Here is a 20,018-nt window from a genome sequence, read left to right as displayed (position 1 = left end):
CCCTTGGCTGCCCCCGCCCCGCCCCGCCCCCGATACCCGTCGCTGCCGGGCGGGGCGGGGCGGGGCGGGGATGCTGAGCCCCGAGCGGGGAGCTGCGGGGGCCGCTGCGGCACCTCGTGCGTGGCCCGCCCCTGCCCGGAGCGCGGCCGCTGCTCGGGCCCCATGCCCCCCCTCTCCCCCACCACCGGACACACCTCGAGGGTGCCTGACCCACTGCGAGACCCTGGCTGACGAAGGGTTTTGAACTGGAAAGCTTACTTAATCACTAGTCTCCAACTCTTTGGGTTGGTCTAATAAAAGATCTCCAGTTCACCCAAGGAACCTTGTCTTGCAGCCTGAAGCACAGACGGGAGCGTCCCTTCGTGTGCAGACCCCAAAGCGGCGAGTCTCGTGCACGCGCCGCGCGGCTTGTTGAAGCGCTAGGTTTGGGGAAGGGCACAGATGTCACAGAGGAACCCAGAGCAAACTGTGCCGGCAGAGTAGCTGTTTGAAAACACTTTTCTGTATTACAGTAAGCGAGATACCTAGGTAGGTTTCCAGCAGTTTAGCACCCTGGCAGGGGGGGGTTGTTTTATTTTATTGATTGATTGATTGATTGATTTATAATTTGTATCCGAGGGCAAATTAGCCAAAACTAATTCCAAATCCAAGAGTCCAGAACCAGAAGTGGCCCTACTACCAGCAAGCATCCTCCAGCCACAGCTGGGCTTCGGATGTTCCCAAAACCTTTGGCGGGCAGCCGTTAGTGCCCACACCTGAGGACAGGCTAGTGATCCAGGCTGACTTGGATAAGCTTAATAAGAGGGCGGATACAAAACTGATGCCATTCAATACCAAAAAATGCCAGGTTCTCCACAGGGGGACCTTAAAGGCTCGGCAATGCTACGCTCGCTAGCACCGCGGCTGAAAGAGACTTGGGGGTCGTGATTGACCACAGGATGAACGTGAGCCACCAATGCGATGTCGCAGCTGGTAAAGCAAACAATACTCTGGCTTGCATCCTAGATGCTTCTCAAGTACATCTCAGGATGTCACTCTCCCGCTGTACTCGGCCTCGGCGAGGCCGCGGCTGGAGTACTGCGTCCAGTTCTGGGAGAAGATTGAGAGAGTGCCGAGGAGAGCCACGAGCATGATCAGAGGGCAGGAGAACAGGCCTTAGGACGAGAGGCTGCGAGCCACGGGACTCTTCAGCTGGAAAAGCTCAGGCTCAGGGGGGCCTGGTGACTGCCTATAAGTACACGAGGGGTGTGCATCAGGATCTGGGGGAACGTCTCTTCACCAGAGCGCCCCCAGGGATGACAAGGACCATCAGTCATAAACTCCTGCAAGACCAACCTGTTTCAGGCTGGACATAAGGAAAAATGTGTTTACTGTCCAAGCCCCCAAGGCCTTGAATAAACTCCCTCCAGATGTGGCGCAGGCACCTACTCTGGACTCCTTCAAGAAACGTTTGGCTGCTTACCTTGCTGGGATCCTTTGACCCTAGCCGACTTCCTGCCCCTGGGGCAGGGGGCTGGACTTGATGATCTTCAAGGTCCCTTCCAGCCCTAACGACTATGAAATCTACTTGCAGGCCCAAGCCCGGAGGCTGGGGGTTCAGATGCCCCCAGGTTTTGCTTGCCCTTAACCATAAGGCCCTTGGAGCAAACAAGGGAGGAGACTCCCATTTCCATAAACTGGGCTTAAAGCCGCTACACCTCAGTGGGAAGTGAACCACGCCAGAAGATCAGTTCTCCTGCGGTGCACTTCAGGAACACTACCTTCATGGACACAGATGCACAGTGTGTACATGACAGATGTACAGTATGAAGATGCACAGTGTGGATCCTGAGGACAGGAAGGATGGAGAGCAACAGAGTAAGGACCCTGGACTTGAGAAAAGCAGACTTGGACTCGCTCAGGGAACTCATGGGCAGGGTCCCGTGGGAAGCCAGACCGAGGGGGAGAGGAGTCCAGGAGCTGGCTGTATTTTAAAGAGGCCTTACTGAGAGTGCAGGAATAAGCCATCCCAACGTGCAAGAAGACTAGCAAGTGTGGCAGAAGACCAGCGAGGTTTAGCAGGGAACACTTCAGTAAAGTCAATCACAAAAACGAAGCTTATCAGAAGTGGAGACTTGGACAACCAACCGGGGAGGAGTATAAGAGCATTGCTCAGTCATACAGAAAGGACGAGGTCAGGAAGGCAAAGCACAACTGGAGGTGCAGCTAGCAAGGGATGTGAAGGGTGGCAAGAAGGGTTTCTACAAGTATGTCGGCAGCAAGAGGAGGATCAGGGAAAGCGCGGGTCCCTTCCTGAATGGGGGAGGCAACGTGGTGACAGAGGATGCAGAAAATGCTGAAGTGCTCAGTCTTCACAGCCAGGGGCAGGTCCCAGACTACTGCACCGGACAGCACAGCGTGGGGAGGAGGTGAGAAGCCCTCAGTGGTGAAAGAACAAGGTAGGGACTACTTAGAAAAGCTGGATGTGTAGAAGCTGTGGGGCCAGATGGGATGCACCTGAGAGCGCTGACAGACTTGGATGACGTTATTGCAGAGCTGCTGGCCATCATCTTTGAAAACTCACGGGGATCAGGAGAGGTCCCAGATGATTGTAAAAGGGCAAACAGTGCCCATATTTAAGAAAGGGAAAAAGAAGGATCCAGAAAACTACAGACCAGTCTTCGTCACCTCGTTCTCTGGAAAAATCATGGAGCAGATCCCCAAGGCTAACAACCTCCTGGGCTGCATGGGTAGGAGCGTTGCCAGCAGATCGAGGGCAGTGATTCTTCCCCTTTATTCAGCACCGGGGAGGACACATCTGGAGTCCGGTGTCCAGTCGTGGGCCCCCACTGCAGAAAGGAAGTGGACACATTGGAGAGAGTCCAGTGCAGAGCAATGAAAATGGTTGGGGGCTGGGAGACAGGACTTGTGAAGCGAAGCTAAGGGACCTGGGCTTGTTTGGTCTGCAGAAGAGAAAACCAAGAGGGGATTTGATAGCAGCCTTCAGCTCCCTGAAGGGGGTTCAAAAGAGGATGGAGCTGGACTGGTCTCAGTGGGGGCAGATGACAGAACAAGGAGCAATGGGCTCAAGCTGCAGCAAGGGAAGTTGAGGTTGGATATTCGGAAAAACTCTCTCACGAGGAGGGTGGTGAAGCACTGGGACAGGCTCCCCAGAGAGGTGGTGGGATCTCCATCCTTGGAGGTGTTGAAGACCCGGGTAGACAAAGCCCTGGCTGGGATGCTATAACTGGGGCTGGTCCTGCTTTAAGCAGGGGGTTGGACTAGATGTGACCTCCTGAGCTCCCTTCCAGCCCTCATTTTCCATGATTTCTAAGGAAGGAGACAGATTTCCCACCTCCCTTTCTGCGGGTTTCCTGAGCTGGGCGCTGGGCTCCTGGCCCTGGTTCCTGCCTCTGGCTATTTTTCAGCTTGGGCCCACCATGGTAGGCTTGAGCCTCTCCGTGCCTCTCTGGCATGACTGGGACCCCAAGCTTCCCCTGCTAGTCCCTTTCTGGTCCTCCAAAGAGAAAACAAGAAAACCCGGTTCCCGCATGAATGCCACACGTGCACACCTTGGGACGCGGAAGGAAAATGGTACATATCTTTACCTCACACAACCCTGTGTCGAGCAGTCCTACAGCCAGTTTCCTAGGGCAGATGAAGCCCACCCCAGTAACCCACCCCTGGGTCCTCACTGCACTGCCCCCCGCTCCCGGGCTTCCTCAGCCCGCTGTCTCTCCCCCTCCTTGTGGGAGGCCTCAGTTCCTCCCAGGACTTTGCCCCACCACTGTGCACCCTCGCTGTCCCTTCCCTTTCTCTGCTGCCTCCCCGAGCAAGCCCGTACCTGGCTCTGCCCATTGGCACTCCTGGCCTCCAGCGCTCAGCAGCTCCTTCCTCCCCCTGCCTCCTGCTCTCTGGCTACCATTTCTTACCTCGCCACCTGTCCAGGGCTGCTTCAATGAGTCTCATCCTGGTTTGTACCAGGAGCCTCCGTGTCCCTGTTGCAGTCCCACGTGCGGGGCTGGCTGCGCGAGGGAGAATGCACCGACTGCTGCACGTGTACTGCAGCGGGGCCAGGAAAGGGATCGCGCCCACGGGAGGCCAAGAGCCAGGGCCCGGCCCAGGCAGGGGAACAGCTGCGGTGTGACCGGAGTGGCAAGGGAGGGGTGCTGACAACAGGCGGAGCACGGGGAAGCTCGGGCAGGGAATGAGCTGCGGCTGTCTCCAAAGTGTTTCTGGCCCGGAGAGACAGGTTCTCGATCCCGTCCCCCCGGCAGGGCATCAGTTGGACCCGGTTCCCCAGTCCCACCAAGCCCCGGGCTTCGTGTCTGCCTAGAGCACAGTCTGCGGGTCCACAAACCTCTTATCGAAAGCGACTGGTTCTTGGTTCCTGGGGAGCTTGTTCTGCTAATGAACAGCACTCGCTGCTGCAAATGTGTCTGACATCCGGGGTGAATTTACAAGCGACTCCAACCCCGTGTGAAATGGGCACGCTGCCACCCGGAGAGTGAGCAGCGGAGTGTGAGCAGCACGGGGACTCACAGGCACACAAGCAGGCAGGTTTTTCATTGTAAACGATTTATCTGGCATCCAGGGCCAAGTGGTCACACAGATCGAAGCCCGGCTGGGCCGCGGGCTGAAAGCACTGGAGGTGGGCAGGGGCTGATGGCACCAATCACTGTCTCCACGTGGAGTGAGAGTAGAAGCGGGCAGGGGCGGGGTGTGTGGAGCCAGGGTGCAGAGATGAGACTGGGGAACCGGGTCCACCTGATGCCCTGCCATGGGCATGAAGTGAGGAGGCGCAGTCGGAGCCTGCAAGATGCTCCCACTCCTTACGACTGAAGCCGAGTGAAGTTGTTGGTGCCGACCCTGTGGGGAAGGAAAGGCACAGAGCTGCTGCGATTTCCCATGGGGGCTGCACGCCAGCCCTGCCAGCTCCCAGCACGGACACGGGGCAGCCGCCCAGCCCTGCCCTTGCCCATATCCGACCTGCTGCGGGTGCCCGCGTGCCATGGCTCAGCAGGTCCGGGCACTCTGTTGTGGGGCAGGCGGGACACCTGCGGCTGCACAGGGAGCAGCTGCTGGTGCCAGGAGCGCAGCAGAAAGAAGCCGCACCGTGGAGGGGCTGCCCCGGCGAGGCGCGGCTCCCCTGCCCTGTGCCTCCCACCCCCAGGGCCCGGCGGAGCAGACACAGTGCTGCTGAAGCAGTGCCGAGCGCAGCACCCTGGCCCCTGCAGTGCAGCCCCGGGTTGTGCAGGGGTTGCTCCTGGCTCTGGCTGCAAGAGTTGTGAGGGGTGCGGGCCCAGGGGCTCTGCCAGGCTCCTTCCCCATCCCCATCCCCATCCCCATCCCCTCCTTGTGCTCCTGCCCACGCGGCTCAGGGCAGGGGCAGGAGGGGACCACGGCAGCACCACATCCATCTGCTCTGGGCGAGGACCCTTCCCACCCCTCCCTTTCCCCCAAACCATGGTCCCTGGGATCCCTGCCCAGGGCGGGCCCTGCTGCTCACAGGGTCGCTTGCCAGTTGTCCTCGATGGAGTCGACCTCCTTCCGCAGCAGCCACATGGTCTGCAGAGTCTCCTTCCCTTTGTCGTCCACGAAGCACTGGCCCACGAAGACGGTGGTCGAGTCTGTGGGCAGGCAGAGGTTGGGACGAGAGCCGATGCTGCCGCAGCTGAGACCGTGGCATCCCAAGACCCGGACAGACAGCATCCAGGGTGGGTGTGAGTGGGAGGGCAGGGAAGGGGCTGTGGAGCAGTGGGGCACGGACCGCTGGAACTGGGTGAGCTGGTGGCAGGGCTGATCTGCCGAGGTGCCCATGACAGCAGGGACTGGACTGGACTGGACTGGACTGGACCAGAGACTGTGGGGTCCTGCCAGCCTGGCCACCGCGGCACGGCACCAAGAGCGGGGCAGCGGCATGGCGGGAGAGGGCCCTGGGCAGGGAGGGGACTGCTGGGTGCGCCGCTGGGGCTGGGGCTGGTGCCAGGCACGGGGCAGTTGGCACAGGGAAGAGGAGCTGAAAGGGGCAATCTGGGGACAGGGGGAGCGGAGGCAGGAGCTGGGTGCTGCCCAGGGTGGGTGGATGGACCCCCCCCTTTGCACTGGCACGGGCTGCCCCGGCCTCCCCACCCCACCGCACATGGCGCCACGTACCGGTGAACGACCAGGTGACGGTGAACCCGAACGTCGGCTGCTTCACGTTTCCCATCTGCTGGCTGCCCCTCAGGGGGGACACAGCAATTGGTTTGTGTGTGGCGGAGACTTTGGTGAGGTACGTGCCGAAGAATTTCCCAGCGTTGTTCCCAGCTGAGATGTTCATTTCCGAGCCCAAGTCGTTCTGCCACCGCCCGAGCAGGGAGCACTGCGGAGGAGGGCTGCGGTCAGCAGAGGGTCCGGCCCCTGAGCGAGGGCATCGCCCCAGTGCTGCAGACCAGCCCAGAAACCAGGAGACAGAGGACGAGGGTCCTGAGCTGTGCAGGGAAGCGCCTGCTGGCTGTACTCTGTTCCCTGGGTCTGTCCCATGTCAGACAGCCCCAAATCTGTGCAGTCGCCTCCACAGACATGAAGCTGCTGAGGAGGGGACAGGCGAAGGACTAAGGACACTGCTCTGACGGAGCCTCTGCCCGGCTGGTCCCGAGACTCAGGCAGCTCACAATGGGCAGGGAAGGGCGTGGGGGGCTGGAGAACCTCCCAGTGCGCTGGTTTGGGCAGCGCACCCCTTTGCAGACCTAGGTCTGGCAGATCCCACCAGGCCTCCTGCATGGTCAGCCCATTGCCAGACCCGTCGCATGGTCCCGCACGCTGCTGAAACACTCTAGGCTTGTGCCCGAGATGTCTGTGGTGCCCCAACCTTGCCACGGTCACAGCCACGGGGCATCCTAGCCTACCTGTTGGGAGTCCTTCACGCTGAGGTCACACACCCCAGAGCCATCGCTGCGTTTGCCCATCAGGGAGACAGTGTCCCTGCCCGGGCAGCCAGCGGCTCAGCCGGGGTCTCCGGGGCACAGGTCCTGTGGTACCCTAGATCAGAGCCCCTGTAGAGGGGCAGGTCCCAGCCCCTTCCCCTCCCCACTCACAGCCCTGCCAGGCCCCACCACCCTCTGCTCTGGACTTCAACCCCTAGGATCCCCCAACAGTGCATGCCGCAGCATCTCAAGACAGTGCAGAGGAAGCGTGAAACCCCTGTTGCCACCAGCGCTGCACCTGCCTGCTGAGTACCTTCCAATTTAAAGGGATGCCAAGGGTCACCCCAGCCAGGACAAGGACCATGATGAAGCTGATGCTCTGCATCATCGCTGGGAGCTGGAGCTGCTGGTGGGTTTGGTGAGTCTCTGCAGCAGGGACTTGTGCCTGGGATCTCTGCATGACCCCTTTTACACCCCTGCCAAGAGGATGTGACATGGGCAGTTCCCCTTACTGGAAGTCCATGGAGGGGTCACTCACGGTTGCTCTCACTTTCTCTATGACTGTCCTTGCTATTATCTTGCTGCTCAGAAACAGCTGCCAGGCAGCAAAAGGGACCTGTGACCAAGTGCAAGATGTCCACATAGGGAGAGATCCCCAGCCAGGGAGAAGCTCAGTAACTTGTGCCCCACTTGCAACAGGACCCCTGGGCCCAGCAGAGCATGGCAGGCAGGGCACAGACACACTGTGGGTCAGAGAAGAGATACGAGACAGGTTGGCAGCCTTGTCTTTTATTACTCCCCCTGAATGACAACACGTGCATGTATCTCAGCGCCCACCGGGCCCACAGCAGCACAGAGCAGCTCCTCCCCGGTGCCGGCTGGGGAGAAGCAGGAGAGAGGGGGCAGCAGCTCTGCGTGTGCCGGACCAGCTCCCAGCGCTGCCCCGGCTTCTCCCCACATGTACACGGGGCTTCCTTTGGTCATCCGGGAACAATCTCTGCCAGGTCTGCACAGGACTCTTTCTTCTCTCCTTCCAGCCCGTGTCTTTCACCTTGATTTATGGTCCTCACAGTCAAGGCGGCTCATTAACAACTTACCTACAAGCCTTGTGTGCAGACGTCTCTGTTCCAGCACATCCACAGCCCAGGCACTTAGTGGCACCACTCAGTGCTCCTAGAGTCTTCAAGCTAAAGCTTGGACAGGTGCACTGCCCAAGCCCACAGTGCAAGGTAGCACTGTTGCTCACCATGCTGAATGCACAGCTGGCAGCCAGACGTGGAGCCAGTGCAGAGCCCAGGCTGATGGGATGGCGTGGGAGGGGGTCTGCACCCCCAGTACAGGCGAAGGTGGAGTCTGCACAGGGAAGAGCCCTGGGGCTGGGATACGTGCACATGGGGACGGATGGCCCTTCACGCCCCACTGAGCCCCAGAGCCGTGCCTGCCCCGCTCACCTGGCTGCTTTCCAGTCGTCCTTCTCGGAGTTGACTTCCTCCCTCAGCAGCCACATGGTGCGCAGCGATTCCTCCCTGCTCTTGTCCACGAAGCACTGGCCCCCGAAGACGGTGGTCGAGGCTGTGGGCAGTGGGCGTGTGAGCGCTGTGGGCCCCGCCGTGGGCTCTGGCTCCCTACCCACACTATCCATGCTGGCCAGGCACGTGGCTGCCAGCTAGCCACGCATGTCCGCAGGGGCCACTGTTGTCACCCCAGGTGCGCCCGGGCCAAGGATCAGGCTGCGGCCGGCCCTAGCAATGGGGATGGATTGTGGGGAGGGTGGGAGGTGGGCAGGTGATGTGGGGCCATCCTGGTACATCCTGGCTGTTCCCAGGCCTCTCCTGCTGTTCCAGGCCAGGGCAGAGGGTTGCAGCCCAGTGCCCCAGGGGTGGGCAACAGGGAAGGGGAGAGGGTCTCCTGCAAGGGCAGCCAGTGGCTGAGTGCAGGGGAGAGGGCAGAGGCCAGGGCGGGGCGGCAGGGGGGGGAATGGGGGGGAGGAGAGAGCAGACGAGGGGCAGGGCTGGGGCTCCCCGCCTCCGCCAGGGTCTGCAGCTGCCAGGCACGCACCTGAGAAGCTCTTCCAGTTGACGGTGAAGCTGAAGGTGGGCTGCTGCCCCTCACCATGCAGCTGCTGGGACCCACACAGCAGTGCGGGCTGGATGGGCACCTGTGTGGCCGACACGGCCGTCCTGTACTTGCCGGAGAAGCTGCCGTCTACTTCCACATGAAAGATGCGCATCTGGGAGCCCAGCTCGTTCTGCCACTGCCCGGACAGGACGCACTGCGTGGGAGCACATGGGTCAGTACAGGGCACACGCGGCACCCACAGGAGAGGCCACCCTGCCCACTGCCCCAGGCCCCGTGTCCAGCAGGACGAGGCAGGGGCAGGTGCCCATGCTGGACCCGCGCCCCCCGTGCAGCCACCTAAAGCAGGGTGCTCCGTGGCACCAGCTGCAGGACGGCTCTGCCGGAAACGTCCAGGCTTGCGGCCCAAGGCGGTGAAGGGAGGCCAGACCGGCGAGGCGCTGCACCCAGGAGGGCAGGGATAGCTGACCTTTCAGGGCCTTGCTGGTGGCTTTGGCCCTGGGCTCCCTTCTCACCTGGCAGTCGCATTTTTGGCCGGCTCCTGCCCCGCACAGAGGTTTCCACCCCCTCGGCAAAGTGACTTCTAAAAGAGCAGAAGAAAGCCTGGCTGCTTCCCTGGGTCAGCAGAAGCCATGAAGCACGACCCAGACCTTTTTTTTATTTTTCAAGACATTTTTTGTGTTCCCAGCTGTGGTATAAAACAAGTAAAGGCGTTGAACTTTGATAAAAAAAAAAAGGTTGTAAAGATAAAACAAAAGGCGTTGTGTAAAAGTGCAGACTAGGAAAAGAGGAAGAATGTCTGGCCTTGTAGTAATCAGCAGTTACTGAGACAGCAAGAAAAACGTGTTTTGTAATAAAGAAATGAAAATAATGTTTTTGTAACTGTTACTGCAGCTAGGTTTCTAAACATTTCACTATATGTTCACGTGAATTGTAGGTGGCTGTTGAAAAGGTATATAAGCCTTTTGCTTTAACGTTTAGGCAGGGAGCCCCCTCCAAGTGCATGGTGATCCATGTCACTTTGGGGCCCCCCCCACAGCTGTAGCTCTATCCAAATAAAGCTCCTGCTGACCTGACCCAAAAGTTTGCTGCGTGTGTTTTCCACGACACAGCCAAGTCAAGTCCAAATCCGTGAGTCAGTCCAGGACCATAAGTGGCCCTACAACTGGCAAAAATCCTCCACCCCCCCAGGGCCTTCAGATACTTGCAAAGTCTTTTGGTGGGCGTCCTACACTTGAGCCCAAGCCCAAAGGCTTGGGGTTCAGATGCCCCCGAGTTTCACCTGCCCTCAGCCGTAGGGCCGCAAGAGCAAGCTAGGGGGGGCCTCCCATGTCCATAAAGCGGGCTTCAGGCCCTAATACCTTGGCAAGTACTAAACCATGCCAGAACAGTTATCCCTGAGCACGCTTAAGGAAAACTGCCTTCATGGACCAGATACATGGTGTTTCCCGGCAACCTGACCCGCCAGGGCAAGCACCTGGTCCCCTGCCCTGGGCACCACCACCGCACCTTGCTCCACGATGCCACCCCCAGCAACGCTGGGCTCAGGGCCAGGGCCAGCGGGAGGTGGATTTCCCTCTCTATTTCTCCAGCGTCTGCAGATGTCAGACGTGCCACCTGGTCCTGCTGCAGCAAAGGGGCGGCTCCGTCCTTCTCGCCTACTCGGGGCAGCTGGGCTGCGGGGGAAGGAGCAGTTCCCGAAACTGAAGTGTCCGACGCCTCACTGCGCTGCTGCCCACATCCTGGATACCGAGGGCCTGGTGTCAACAATGAAAGCGATAGGGAGAAGGGCAGGGCAGGGCGACTCTCTGGAGACAGGAGCAGGGTGGTGCCGGGTCTGCGTCTGGCGGCTCTGTTCACCTGTTGCCCTTTGCCCGCAGGCAGAGGAGGACCTGGGATGGGGACATCACCCGCTTTGCGTCCTGCTCCATCCAAACTTTAAACACAGCTGCTGGGAGCAGCACCTGAGCACCCGACGGGCACTAACGACTCTCCCTCCTTTTCAAAGGGCTTTGTGGTCCGTTCATGCCACTCTCCTCCTTTCTGTGCATATAGCAGGTGTCGCTGTGTATTTCCTAGCCCTGCCAGCTGCTTCCAGCTCATGCTGAAAGCCCTGACCCTGGTGTGGTCATTTTAACTCAAGCGACGGTGAACTCCGGTGCAGAGACTGGGTGCCGGGCTGGATGCTCACGAGGGCGAGATTTTGTATGAGAAATCTGAGTAAGAGGAGTGCACTAAACTGGTCTAATGGCAACATCCTCTGACTATCTGTCCAGCTGGTTGCGCTTTCTAAACTTAACATATAATCCAGCCCATTTGTGCACATGCCATCAATACTGCATTTTGCTTTGCTTTGATCTTAAACTGGATAACATAGTGCTGGACCTGCCCCCCCCCCCCAAAAAAAAACAAACAAACAAACAACCTGTGTCATATTGCTGCAGCACATCAGCTAAGAACAAGTGGTGTCCAAGAAACTTGATCTCCTGGGGGACGGTGCCCAAGAAGGCATGCTGTGGATCAAGGGCCTGATGTGGGCATCGTGTACCTGGACTTCAGGAAGGCTTTGGACAGAGTCCCACATGACCTTCTCATTCACGAACTGGAGAAATGTGGGTGGGACACAGGTCCTGTAAGGGGGAGAGATGACTGGCTCAGTGGCTGCCAGCAAAGGGCAGTTCTGTCTGGGCCCATGTCAGGATGGCGGGAGGCTTCGAGTGGAGCCCCACAGGGGCTGCTCATCCTGTGTATTGATGATGTGGACACTGGCACAGAAAGCTTCTGGAGCAAGTTTGTGTAGGGCACAGCAGGGCACGGGGAAGGGCTGTGAACACGCTGGAGGACAGAACACAACGTAGACGGATCTCGACAGACGGGAAACTTGGGCTGGAGCTGACAGGATGTGGTCCAGCGCCTCTGGCAGCGCTTGGAAGCAGAGGCAGGGCCAGGTGGAGCCGGGGGAGCTGCTCATCACCGAGCAGGTGTGGAGTGGGGCCAGGCAAGAGCAAGATGCCAGGGGCAGGGCTCAGCCCTCCCTGGAGGACAGCATCGAGGTCCTGTCTCTCTGGGCCGTAAACGCTGTGGACGCGGCCACAGTTGGTTCCCACCTGGAGCTTCCCCGCGCTCCACCTGCTGCCGGCATCCCACTGCTGCCACCCCTTCCAGACCTGGCTGTTCCCTTGCCTGGGCCAGGCCCGACTCTTGACCTCCCGTGGGCACAATCCCCATCCTGGGCCTGCTGCGGTACACGTGCTGAAGCCAATGCATTGTCCCCCATGCAGGCAGCCCCACACGTGCCCCCTGCTCCCTGGGTCCCACGCTGCCCTTCTGTCTCCCCTCAGCTGCTCCAAGGCAGTCCCCTGCTCAAGGCCCATCTCAGCCACCTGATCCCACCCCTCACACCCTCCAGCCAGCCCAAGGCTGACCTTGCCCCAGGAGCCTCAGCACCAGCCTCCAGCCCTCCCACCCCGCCATGCCACCCTGGGCCTCTGCCACCTGACTCCAGCCTCCAGCCCTGGCAGGAAGGCACTGCCCTGCCCTGCACTGGCTGCACCAGCCTGCCGTGGATGGCCCCTCTGCCCAGCAGCTCTACCAGCCCCTCTGTCTCAAGAAGCTCCTGGGACCAGAACTGTCCCTGCCTGTCGCCTGCGGGCTGTGTAAGGGGCTGTACAGAGGGGAAGAGCCACCTCCGCGCCCCCCGTCACTGCAAGTCCTCTGCAGGAAGCCCCTGGGGGATAGGCCGGGACTGCTCTCACGCCTGCAGAAAGTGCTGTGGGGAAACACTGAGGATTGCCTCTGTGAGCCCTGCGTGGGAGAGGCTGTGTCACGGGGAGCGGGTCTCACAGGGCGGTGCAAGGGTGCATCACGTCCAGGTCATGGCAGAGGCTGCCCAGCAGTGCACAGCCCGGCCTGGGGTGCAAGGAAAGGGGCATGTTGCTGCGTGCTGCAGAGACAGGTTGCTGCAGTGCGGTGGGGGTGCCTGCCTCCCACATGTCATGGTGCAGTGCGAGCGCCTGCCCAAGGTCACAGGGCAGCTGTGCTGTGCTGTGCATGGAGGGGCTGCCTTGGCGCTTTCAGCACAGGCCCCCCATGCAATGAGCCTTTGGGACCCCGCTCAGCCCGGCCCCTCGCTCAGCACGCTGCAGGCACTTGCTGCCCCTGCACCAAGGCTAAGACCAGCGCTGGTCCGGCCCCTTCCCGGCATGGGTCCTCCCAGAGAGCACCGGGGGAGAGGCTGACCTGGGGAAAGGTGGCCGGTGTGGGGACAATCACAGCCTGGGGCAGCATGGACACAGCCTGGCCCCTCGCACACAAGGCACCCTTATGCATCTCTACACCAGAGTTCACCTTTGCCTGAGTTAAAATAACATTCCTGAGCCGGGGCTGTCAGCTAGGACTGGAAGCAGTCAGCAGGGCTGTTAAACAAGAGGAATTACAAGACATGACTAATAAACAACTTCAGGAACTACTTTGTCTCCTGTGACACCAGGCACCCGGTTTTCAGCACCACTGCAGCAGCTGCGAGAGGCATCCGGCTGGAAAGGGCTCAGCCCACTTGTGGCAGCTGCTCCTTCCCCGCAGCCCAGCTGCCCGAGCCAGCGAGCCAGCAAGCGAGCGGGGAGGACGGAGCCGCCTCTCTGCTGCAGCAGGACCCGGCAGCACGGCTGACACCTGCAGATGTTACCACAGAAAGAAAACAGCCAAAGTGCGCTTTGGGCCAGACAAGACTCCAGGCAGAGGTGCCGAAGAGGCACGGTGTGGGGTGGCCCACGGAGGATTTCCAGCCAGGATCCCATCCGAAAACCAGTTTCTTATTCGAGGCATTATACTTAGTGCAGTGGCCGGGTGGGGGAGAGGACTCGGGGAGGAGGCAGCCTGGCAGGTCCAAGCCACGTTTTAGGCCGGGCAGGGCTGCACTCAGGGGGCTTCAGGACAGTTCCCCCGGTAGCGTCGACAGAGCGTTTGGGGGGCCCCAAAAAGTATTTTGCCCCCATAATTCCATCCTCATCTGATCTTCGTTTAGGGCACTGTACTTGATACAGGATATTGTTTTACATATTAATTAGTAAATATGCATAGATAATTCAATTCTTTATCTGCTGAACATGTCATTCATGAATAACAAGCTTTTCTTGGGTGTAGGTTAAGGAGTAAGGAAGCAACTTCAGTTCATCCCCTGCAGTGGATGGTTTGGGCTGTGCCCCGGCAGGACTCCTGGGGCCTGAGCCCAGCTCACAAGCACCGTCTCCCCCCGCACTGCGCAGGGACCCTGCAGCACCCTGCGGGCTGTGCCACAGCCCATTGCACCTGTCGCTGCGCAGGACTGGCCGCTGCACACAGACATTGCATCTGGAAGTGCCGCAGGAAGCTGCTGCGATGGTGGCGTCAGGCTCCCAGCTGCTGCTCCTGCTGCTGCTCCTGGGCGCTGCGGCCGTCCCAGGAGCCAGCGCCGGTAAGTGGCGATCACTGTAGCTGGCCCGGGGGTGGGACAGAGCCGAGCCCTGATGCAGAGTCCTGCTCTGCTCCACGTGTGGAGGCTAGGCTGTGGGGTCCCAGTGATTTCCGAGCAGTGGGACCAGACCGATGCCGAGAGGGGCTGAGCCCAGGCCCTGGTTGCGGGTCCCTGGTGCGGACTCGGGCGCACGAGGGCTCCCCCGGAGCAGGGTAGGCCGAGTGTCTGGACTGTGCGGGGCCCATGCCTGGGACGGGGTGTGTGGGGAGCACGACCGGGCTGTGGGACATGGTGTGTGGCCCCTCCAGGCCAGGCCTGTGCCCTGCGGGGTCAGTCCCGTCCCTGCTCCCCAGCCCCTGCCCTGCACCCAGCCGGCTCTGCCCTGTCCTGGTGGCCCCACCGCCCCCTCGCTCTGTGCCCCCACTCCCGCCTGGCGCAGCCCCGTGTCCATCCTCTGCAGCCCCTCCGGGAGGGGGCAGCAAGCACCCGCGGGCACTGGCATCTGCCCCCGCTGGTGCTGACCCGTCACTCCTGCAGGCTGCCACTCCTACCGGCATTTCTACACGGGGGTGACAGATCCTGGCTGGGACGTGCCTGACTTCACTGCCATGGGCTATGTGGATGACCAGCATATTCTCCACTACGACAGCGAGACACAGAGACAGGAGCCACGCGGGGACTGGGTGCAGGGGGCCGTCGGCCCCTACTTCGGGGACACAGAAACCATGCGCTTGCGGGGCTGGCAGGACAGATTTAAGCGGAACCTGCTCACGCTGCGGCATCGCTACAACCAGACCAGGGGCGAGTGTGAGCAGGCAGGTGTGGGCAGGAGGCCGAGGGGCCTTGGGGACTGGGTGACTGATGAGGGCATCGGGGAAGCACCTGCCCATTAGCAGCTCGGGGTGGGGAGTTGGGAGAGCGTTGCATTGTCTCGTGTCTGGTCTGTGTGTCCCTGCTGCCAGCTCCGCCCTGCAGTTGCCTTGGGCAGGGGCTGGGGTGCAGGCGCCTTGTAGCTTGTAGCTGCAGTCTCAGTCTCCAGCCAAGAGGTCAGGGGGCTGCGGGAGCAGCACTCTCCCCCTCCCATGCATGTGGTGTCAGCAGCATCCCCTGGCCTGTGCCCAGCAGACCGAGGCTCTGGTGATTCCCTGGCCTGGCAGGTCAGCGCCTCGGTGCCTGTTACACAGACCCCCTCCACCCCTCCCACCCGGGCTGTCTGTCTCCTGCAGCAGGATCCCAGCCCTTGTCCCCGGGTGGGAGCCCCCAGGCCAATGCGTGGAGGGAAACCTCGTGAGCCCGATAGCAATGGGAACAGCTGTTCTCTGCCCTGCCATGAATCAGTGCACAGCTCCCCAGCTCACGCCCTGTCCTGTTGTCCGGAGCTCCCTGAGCCCTGCCCAGAGCATCTCAGGGTCACGGACAGGTGAGCTGTGGTTGAGGTTGGCCCTTCTGGCCTCCAGACCCTGCTCGGCCTTCCTGAGAAGGGTCAGCCAGGGGCTGTCACTGCCCTGCCATGTGCCACCAGGGCCATGCTGCCAACTCCGACATGCACCAGAGACGGGTGCCCAGGGCAGCTGGCTGCAGGGCTCTGTGTCACCAGCCTGGGCAGCTGGATCTCCTGGGATGGGGTGCAAGAAGCTGGTGTGACTGGTGCCGTCAGTGAGGGCAAGGGTTGCAGCTCCCGTTCCTGGGGGTCCCGTCTGCGCTTCTGCCCAGCCCAGCCCCCTTCCCACCCTGCCTGCTGCTCCCTACAGAGCCGGCTCTGCTCCTGCTGAGCCCCCTGAAGCACCGCTCTGCTTTCTGGCCTGCCCCTTCCTCCCCAACTTTGCCCTTCCCCTCCACCCTCCTCCCCAGCCGTGGGCTCCTGCTCTTCCAGGGTATGCAGGGACTGCAGTTGTGTCCCCTCAGCCTTGTTCTCCGTGACTGGAGCCCCTGAGCTGTTCTAGTGCTGCCCCCACCCAATCCCTGGGGTCAGCTCTGCCCCTGCCCAGCCTGGCAGCCCTCGGGCACCTGCTCCCTGGGCTGTGACCATGACCATGACCAGGTCCTGGATCTGTGTGTTTCAGGGTCTCACACTCTCCAGCTCATGTACTGCTGTGGGACACGCTGCCCCTGTCCCTGCCCAGGTCAGGTCTCCCAGCTGGGCAGCGTCCACGTGCCTGGGCGCGTGACTCTGAACCAGAGATCAGCTGTATGGGACCCCGTTCCTGCAGCCCCGAGCCCAGCGCAGCCGGGTCTCCCATCCCCTGTGCTCCCACCCCAACGCCGTCAGCTCCTGCCTGAAATGGGTGCTGGAGCCAGTTTGTGTGGCCAAGTGCGGGGCCAAGCCTGGCCTCCTGGCAGGGGTGCTGAGGACCCAGTAGGAATGGTCCCTTTAACAGGTGTCTCCTCCCTCCCAGGGTGTCCTGTGGCACAGGTGAGCCACAGGCCTTCATCCCAGGGTGGACTCACCATCCTGTCCTGCCGGGTCCATGGCTTCTACCCCAGGGACGTGGCTGTTGTGTAGCTGGAAAGCAGGGAGGCACAGCCTCAGGAGACGAGCTGCTCGGGGGTCCTTCCCAGTGGAGACGGGACCTACCTCACCAGGGGCACCATCAAGATCGACTCGAGCAGCAATGGAGCACGTGAGCCTGGGTGCAGCCCTGAGAGTGGCCTGGGACAAGGGCAGGACGGGTGAGTGACCCCCGCGCACACGGGAGGGAGAAGAAACATGGTGCTCGGGGAGCGAGGGGCTGTCTGAGCCCACTGAGCGGGGAAAGAACTGGGGGTCGGAGGATGCAGGGGGCACTGATGGGGAGGGGGCACTGGGCCCATGCAATGTTAGGGGCAAGTTTGGGGGTTCCTCTTGCTCACAGGCCCCTTCCCTCTTCCAGAGTCCGACCTGATGCCGACTGTCATCGTGCTGGTCATGCTGGTCACGGCCACGACAGTCACAGCTGTTACCTTCTGCAGTAAGTGCCGGACAAAGCCCTCAGGGCCAGGCCATGCCCAGGTCTGGGGTCAAGGCGGGGGTAGGGAGGGCTCATCACCGCTGAAGGGAAGGAGGGAGGGCTCAGCACGGCCGTGCCTGGGACCTGGGGGGACAGGGCTCTGGGCTTCCCAGTCCACACACCCCTGGGGTGGCAGCAAACAGACCCCAGCCCAGCACTGTGAGGCTGCCTTGCTGGGGCCCTGAGGGTTGCTCTTGGCTCCACATGGACCATGCCCCACAGCCCATCCCCCTCCCCCGTGGGGGTGTCCTAGCCCCACGTCCCGGTCTGAGTCCCCGGCTCCGTGCTGTGCAGGCAGCTCCTTTCTGGGCTGACCCCAGGTCGGAGCCGTCCCGTTGTGGAAGTAGCTGCAGTCGCTGACCTGTCCCATCTCTCTGTAGTCAGACAGGCAGCTGAAGATAAAGTAGCACCTACATAGCCCCCTTCTACAGAGCAGTGCCTGGTGAGCGCGAAGCCCCTTCCTCTCTCCCCCACCCCGGTGCCGTGGGCTCTGTGCAGAGCTGCCCCTGGGCAGGCGGCATCACCCAGCCCCACGCTGCCTCCCCGCAGCTGCCGGGTGGTGCCGGGAGGCTGGGCCTCGCTCCTGTCTGGGGAGTCACAAGGGCACCCGTCAGCCTGGAGTCTGTGGGTCTTGTGGGCAGGGGTTGGTGCAGGGCATGGGGGACATTGGGCCGGGGGAACTGGTCCCTGTGCTCAGGGAGCTCTGACCTGTCTTCCTTCTCTCTCAGCCCATGACGCCCCGGACAGTGAATCCTCGGAGAGCTGCGGTGAGTGTCACTGTGATGGACCTGACTCAGGGGAGGGCACTGGGGCAGGGGTGGTGGATAAAGTGGGGGCTGTGGGCTGGTCCCAGGAAGCTGATCCAAGACAGGGCAGTCCTGCTGGGTCTCAGCTCCATGGGGTTTGAAGGGTGATGAACCAGGCTAGCGTCTTGTCGCTGGCAATGTCTGTACCCTCCATGCTCGGGTGTCAGCGCTGGCCCAGCCGGGAGCTCGGCGGCTCCTGGGGGTGGGGGGTCTCCTGCACTTTGTGCTTGGAGGCTGCTGTTAGCACATGGACCCCTGGCCTGGGGGGCTATCTCACCCCTGCCCCATCTCCTGTGCACTGGGGCAGGGCTGTTTCCTGGGCTGCCAGGTCTCGCCTCCCTGCTGTGGAGCTGGGAGGTCTGGCTGGGTGTGGGGCCATGGGGCTCTGGGCAATGCCACCTCCTCGGTGCGAGCCCTGGGCAAGGGACAGGGGCAGGGGCCAGCTCACAGGTGCAGCTACCAGCCTGGTGACCTGGCCAGCCCCTGGCAGCCAACGCCTCGTCCCCCGTCCTGCAGGACAGAGTGAGCGCAAAGAGCCTCCTGGCAGTGCTGGCAGCAGTTTGTGCCCACCTGGCTCTCCTGAGCCTGGGGTAGGAGGTGCAGGATGGGGCTGGAGGATCTCATGGGGCCAGAGACACCTAGCTAATGCCTGTCCTTCCGCTGTGCACAGGGAGCAATGTCTCCTTTGACACCTGCACCAAAAGACCCCTGGTCTGGGCGCACCTGGAGTGACAACAGTGGCCCCTGCGGATGTGCCCACTGGGCAGATGCTAGCTGGTAGCCACATGCTTGGCCAGCATGGATAGTGTGGGTAGGGAGCCAGAACCCACAGCGGGGCCCACAGTGCTCACCTGCCCACTGCCCACAGACTCTACCACTGTCTTCGTGGGCCAGTGCTTCATGGACAAGAGAGGGGAGGAATCGCTCCGCACGATATGGCTGCTGAGGGAGGAGGTCAACTCCGAGAAGGACGACTGGAAAACAACCAGGTGAGTGGGGCAGGCAGAGCCCTGGGGCTCGGTGGGGGATGAAGGGTCATCCCAGGCATCCCCGTGCCCTGTCCTGCAAGCCAGAGCTGCATGAGGAGGCATCAGGTCCTGCTGCTCTCTGGCGCCTTTGCCCGGCCACCCTCGGGGAGTGCCTGGCCAAGGGCCCCGTGGGTCTGTGGCTGTGCTGTGGTGGGTGCTGCCCCTGTGGTGCATGGCCCTGGGCTGGGCTGCTGGCACCCTGGGAGGCAAGCCTAGTGCATGGAGCTCCCCCAGGCAGCGGTCCTTAGCAGCAGTCAGCAGGGGCTAGGGACCAGGCCTCCCTGGGGGCTTCACTCCTGCGACAGCTGATGCTGCCTGCGTGTGCCATGCAGCATCAAGTGCGTGGCCCTGTCAGCTCTGTCCTCCTGATGGTGGGGTTCCCCACAGGACCAGCTCCAACATATTCACCCGCATTACATGAGGAAAGGAGCAGACCCCGGCAATGCGCCCCCCCCCATCCCCATGTGCACGTATCCCAGCCCCAGGCTCTTTCCTGTGCAGACTCCACCTTTGCCTGTACTGGGGGTGCAGACCCACCCCATACACCATCCCATCGGCCTGGGCTCTGCACTGGCTGCATTGCCTGGCTGCCAGGAGAGGAAGCTGTGGCAGAAATGCCCCGTCGGTGCCCCTCTCCAGAGATCTGTCTCAGCCAGCCTGAGAGGCTGCTGTTGAATCCCTCACAGCGGGGATCTCGCTCCTTGTCTGCAGACAAAAGCCTGGCGCCTGGGAGGCGATGCTCTGGTCACCTGGGCAGGGGGGGGAAAGACCCGGCCCTGCGC

The 20,018-nt window shown here is 61.4% G+C and overlaps 2 protein-coding genes and 1 pseudogene across 3 annotated transcripts; 1 reads left to right on the top strand and 2 right to left on the bottom strand.

The window, feature by feature from the left end:
- Positions 1 to 4,557: 4,557 nt before the first annotated feature.
- Positions 4,558 to 7,347, bottom strand: LOC112548713 (annotated as a pseudogene).
- A 321-nt stretch (positions 7,348 to 7,668) lies between these two features.
- Positions 7,669 to 10,577, bottom strand: LOC112548714 (avidin-like). Of its 2 annotated transcripts, XM_025195263.1 has the most exons (5): positions 10,473 to 10,577; positions 9,479 to 9,546; positions 8,946 to 9,159; positions 8,339 to 8,459; positions 7,669 to 8,240 (listed from the first exon to the last, which is right to left on the bottom strand). In XM_025195263.1, exons 3-5 carry the CDS (start codon positions 9,115 to 9,117, stop codon positions 8,075 to 8,077), a joined length of 459 nt encoding a protein of 152 aa, XP_025051048.1. In that variant the 5' UTR covers positions 9,118 to 9,159; positions 9,479 to 9,546; positions 10,473 to 10,577; the 3' UTR covers positions 7,669 to 8,074. The 2 variants fall into 2 exon arrangements, with proteins under 2 accessions (XP_025051048.1, XP_025051047.1); XM_025195262.1 differs by lacking the exon at positions 9,479 to 9,546 and having other exon boundaries at positions 10,473 to 10,570.
- A 3,720-nt stretch (positions 10,578 to 14,297) lies between these two features.
- On the top strand, positions 14,298 to 15,308 carry LOC112548712 (HLA class I histocompatibility antigen, A-74 alpha chain-like). The gene is made up of 2 exons (XM_025195261.1): positions 14,298 to 14,415; positions 14,953 to 15,308. Exons 1-2 carry the CDS (start codon positions 14,340 to 14,342, stop codon positions 15,306 to 15,308), a joined length of 432 nt encoding a protein of 143 aa, XP_025051046.1. The 5' UTR covers positions 14,298 to 14,339.
- Positions 15,309 to 20,018: the final 4,710 nt, after the last annotated feature.

The sequence above is a fragment of the Alligator sinensis genome, unplaced genomic scaffold (genome assembly GCF_000455745.1).
Source record: "Alligator sinensis unplaced genomic scaffold, ASM45574v1 scaffold1490_1, whole genome shotgun sequence".
NCBI classification, from domain to species: Eukaryota; Metazoa; Chordata; order Crocodylia; family Alligatoridae; genus Alligator; species Alligator sinensis.
This window is presented reverse-complemented; position numbering and strand designations above follow the sequence as displayed.

Excerpts from the sequence above, each read along its gene's own strand:
- LOC112548714 (XM_025195263.1), bottom strand. The coding sequence starts at position 9,117 with ATGCGCATCTTTCATGTGGAAGTAGACGGCAGCTTCTCCGGCAAGTAC. Across the intron at positions 8,460-8,945 it reads CAACTGGAAGAGCTTCTCAG|CCTCGACCACCGTCTTCGGG; the intron begins GTGCGTGCCTGG and ends CACTGCCCACAG. Across the intron at positions 8,241-8,338 it reads GACGACTGGAAAGCAGCCAG|ACTCCACCTTCGCCTGTACT; the intron begins GTGAGCGGGGCA and ends TTCCCTGTGCAG.
- LOC112548712 (XM_025195261.1), top strand. The coding sequence starts at position 14,340 with ATGGTGGCGTCAGGCTCCCAGCTGCTGCTCCTGCTGCTGCTCCTGGGC. Across the intron at positions 14,416-14,952 it reads CGTCCCAGGAGCCAGCGCCG|GCTGCCACTCCTACCGGCAT; the intron begins GTAAGTGGCGAT and ends TCACTCCTGCAG.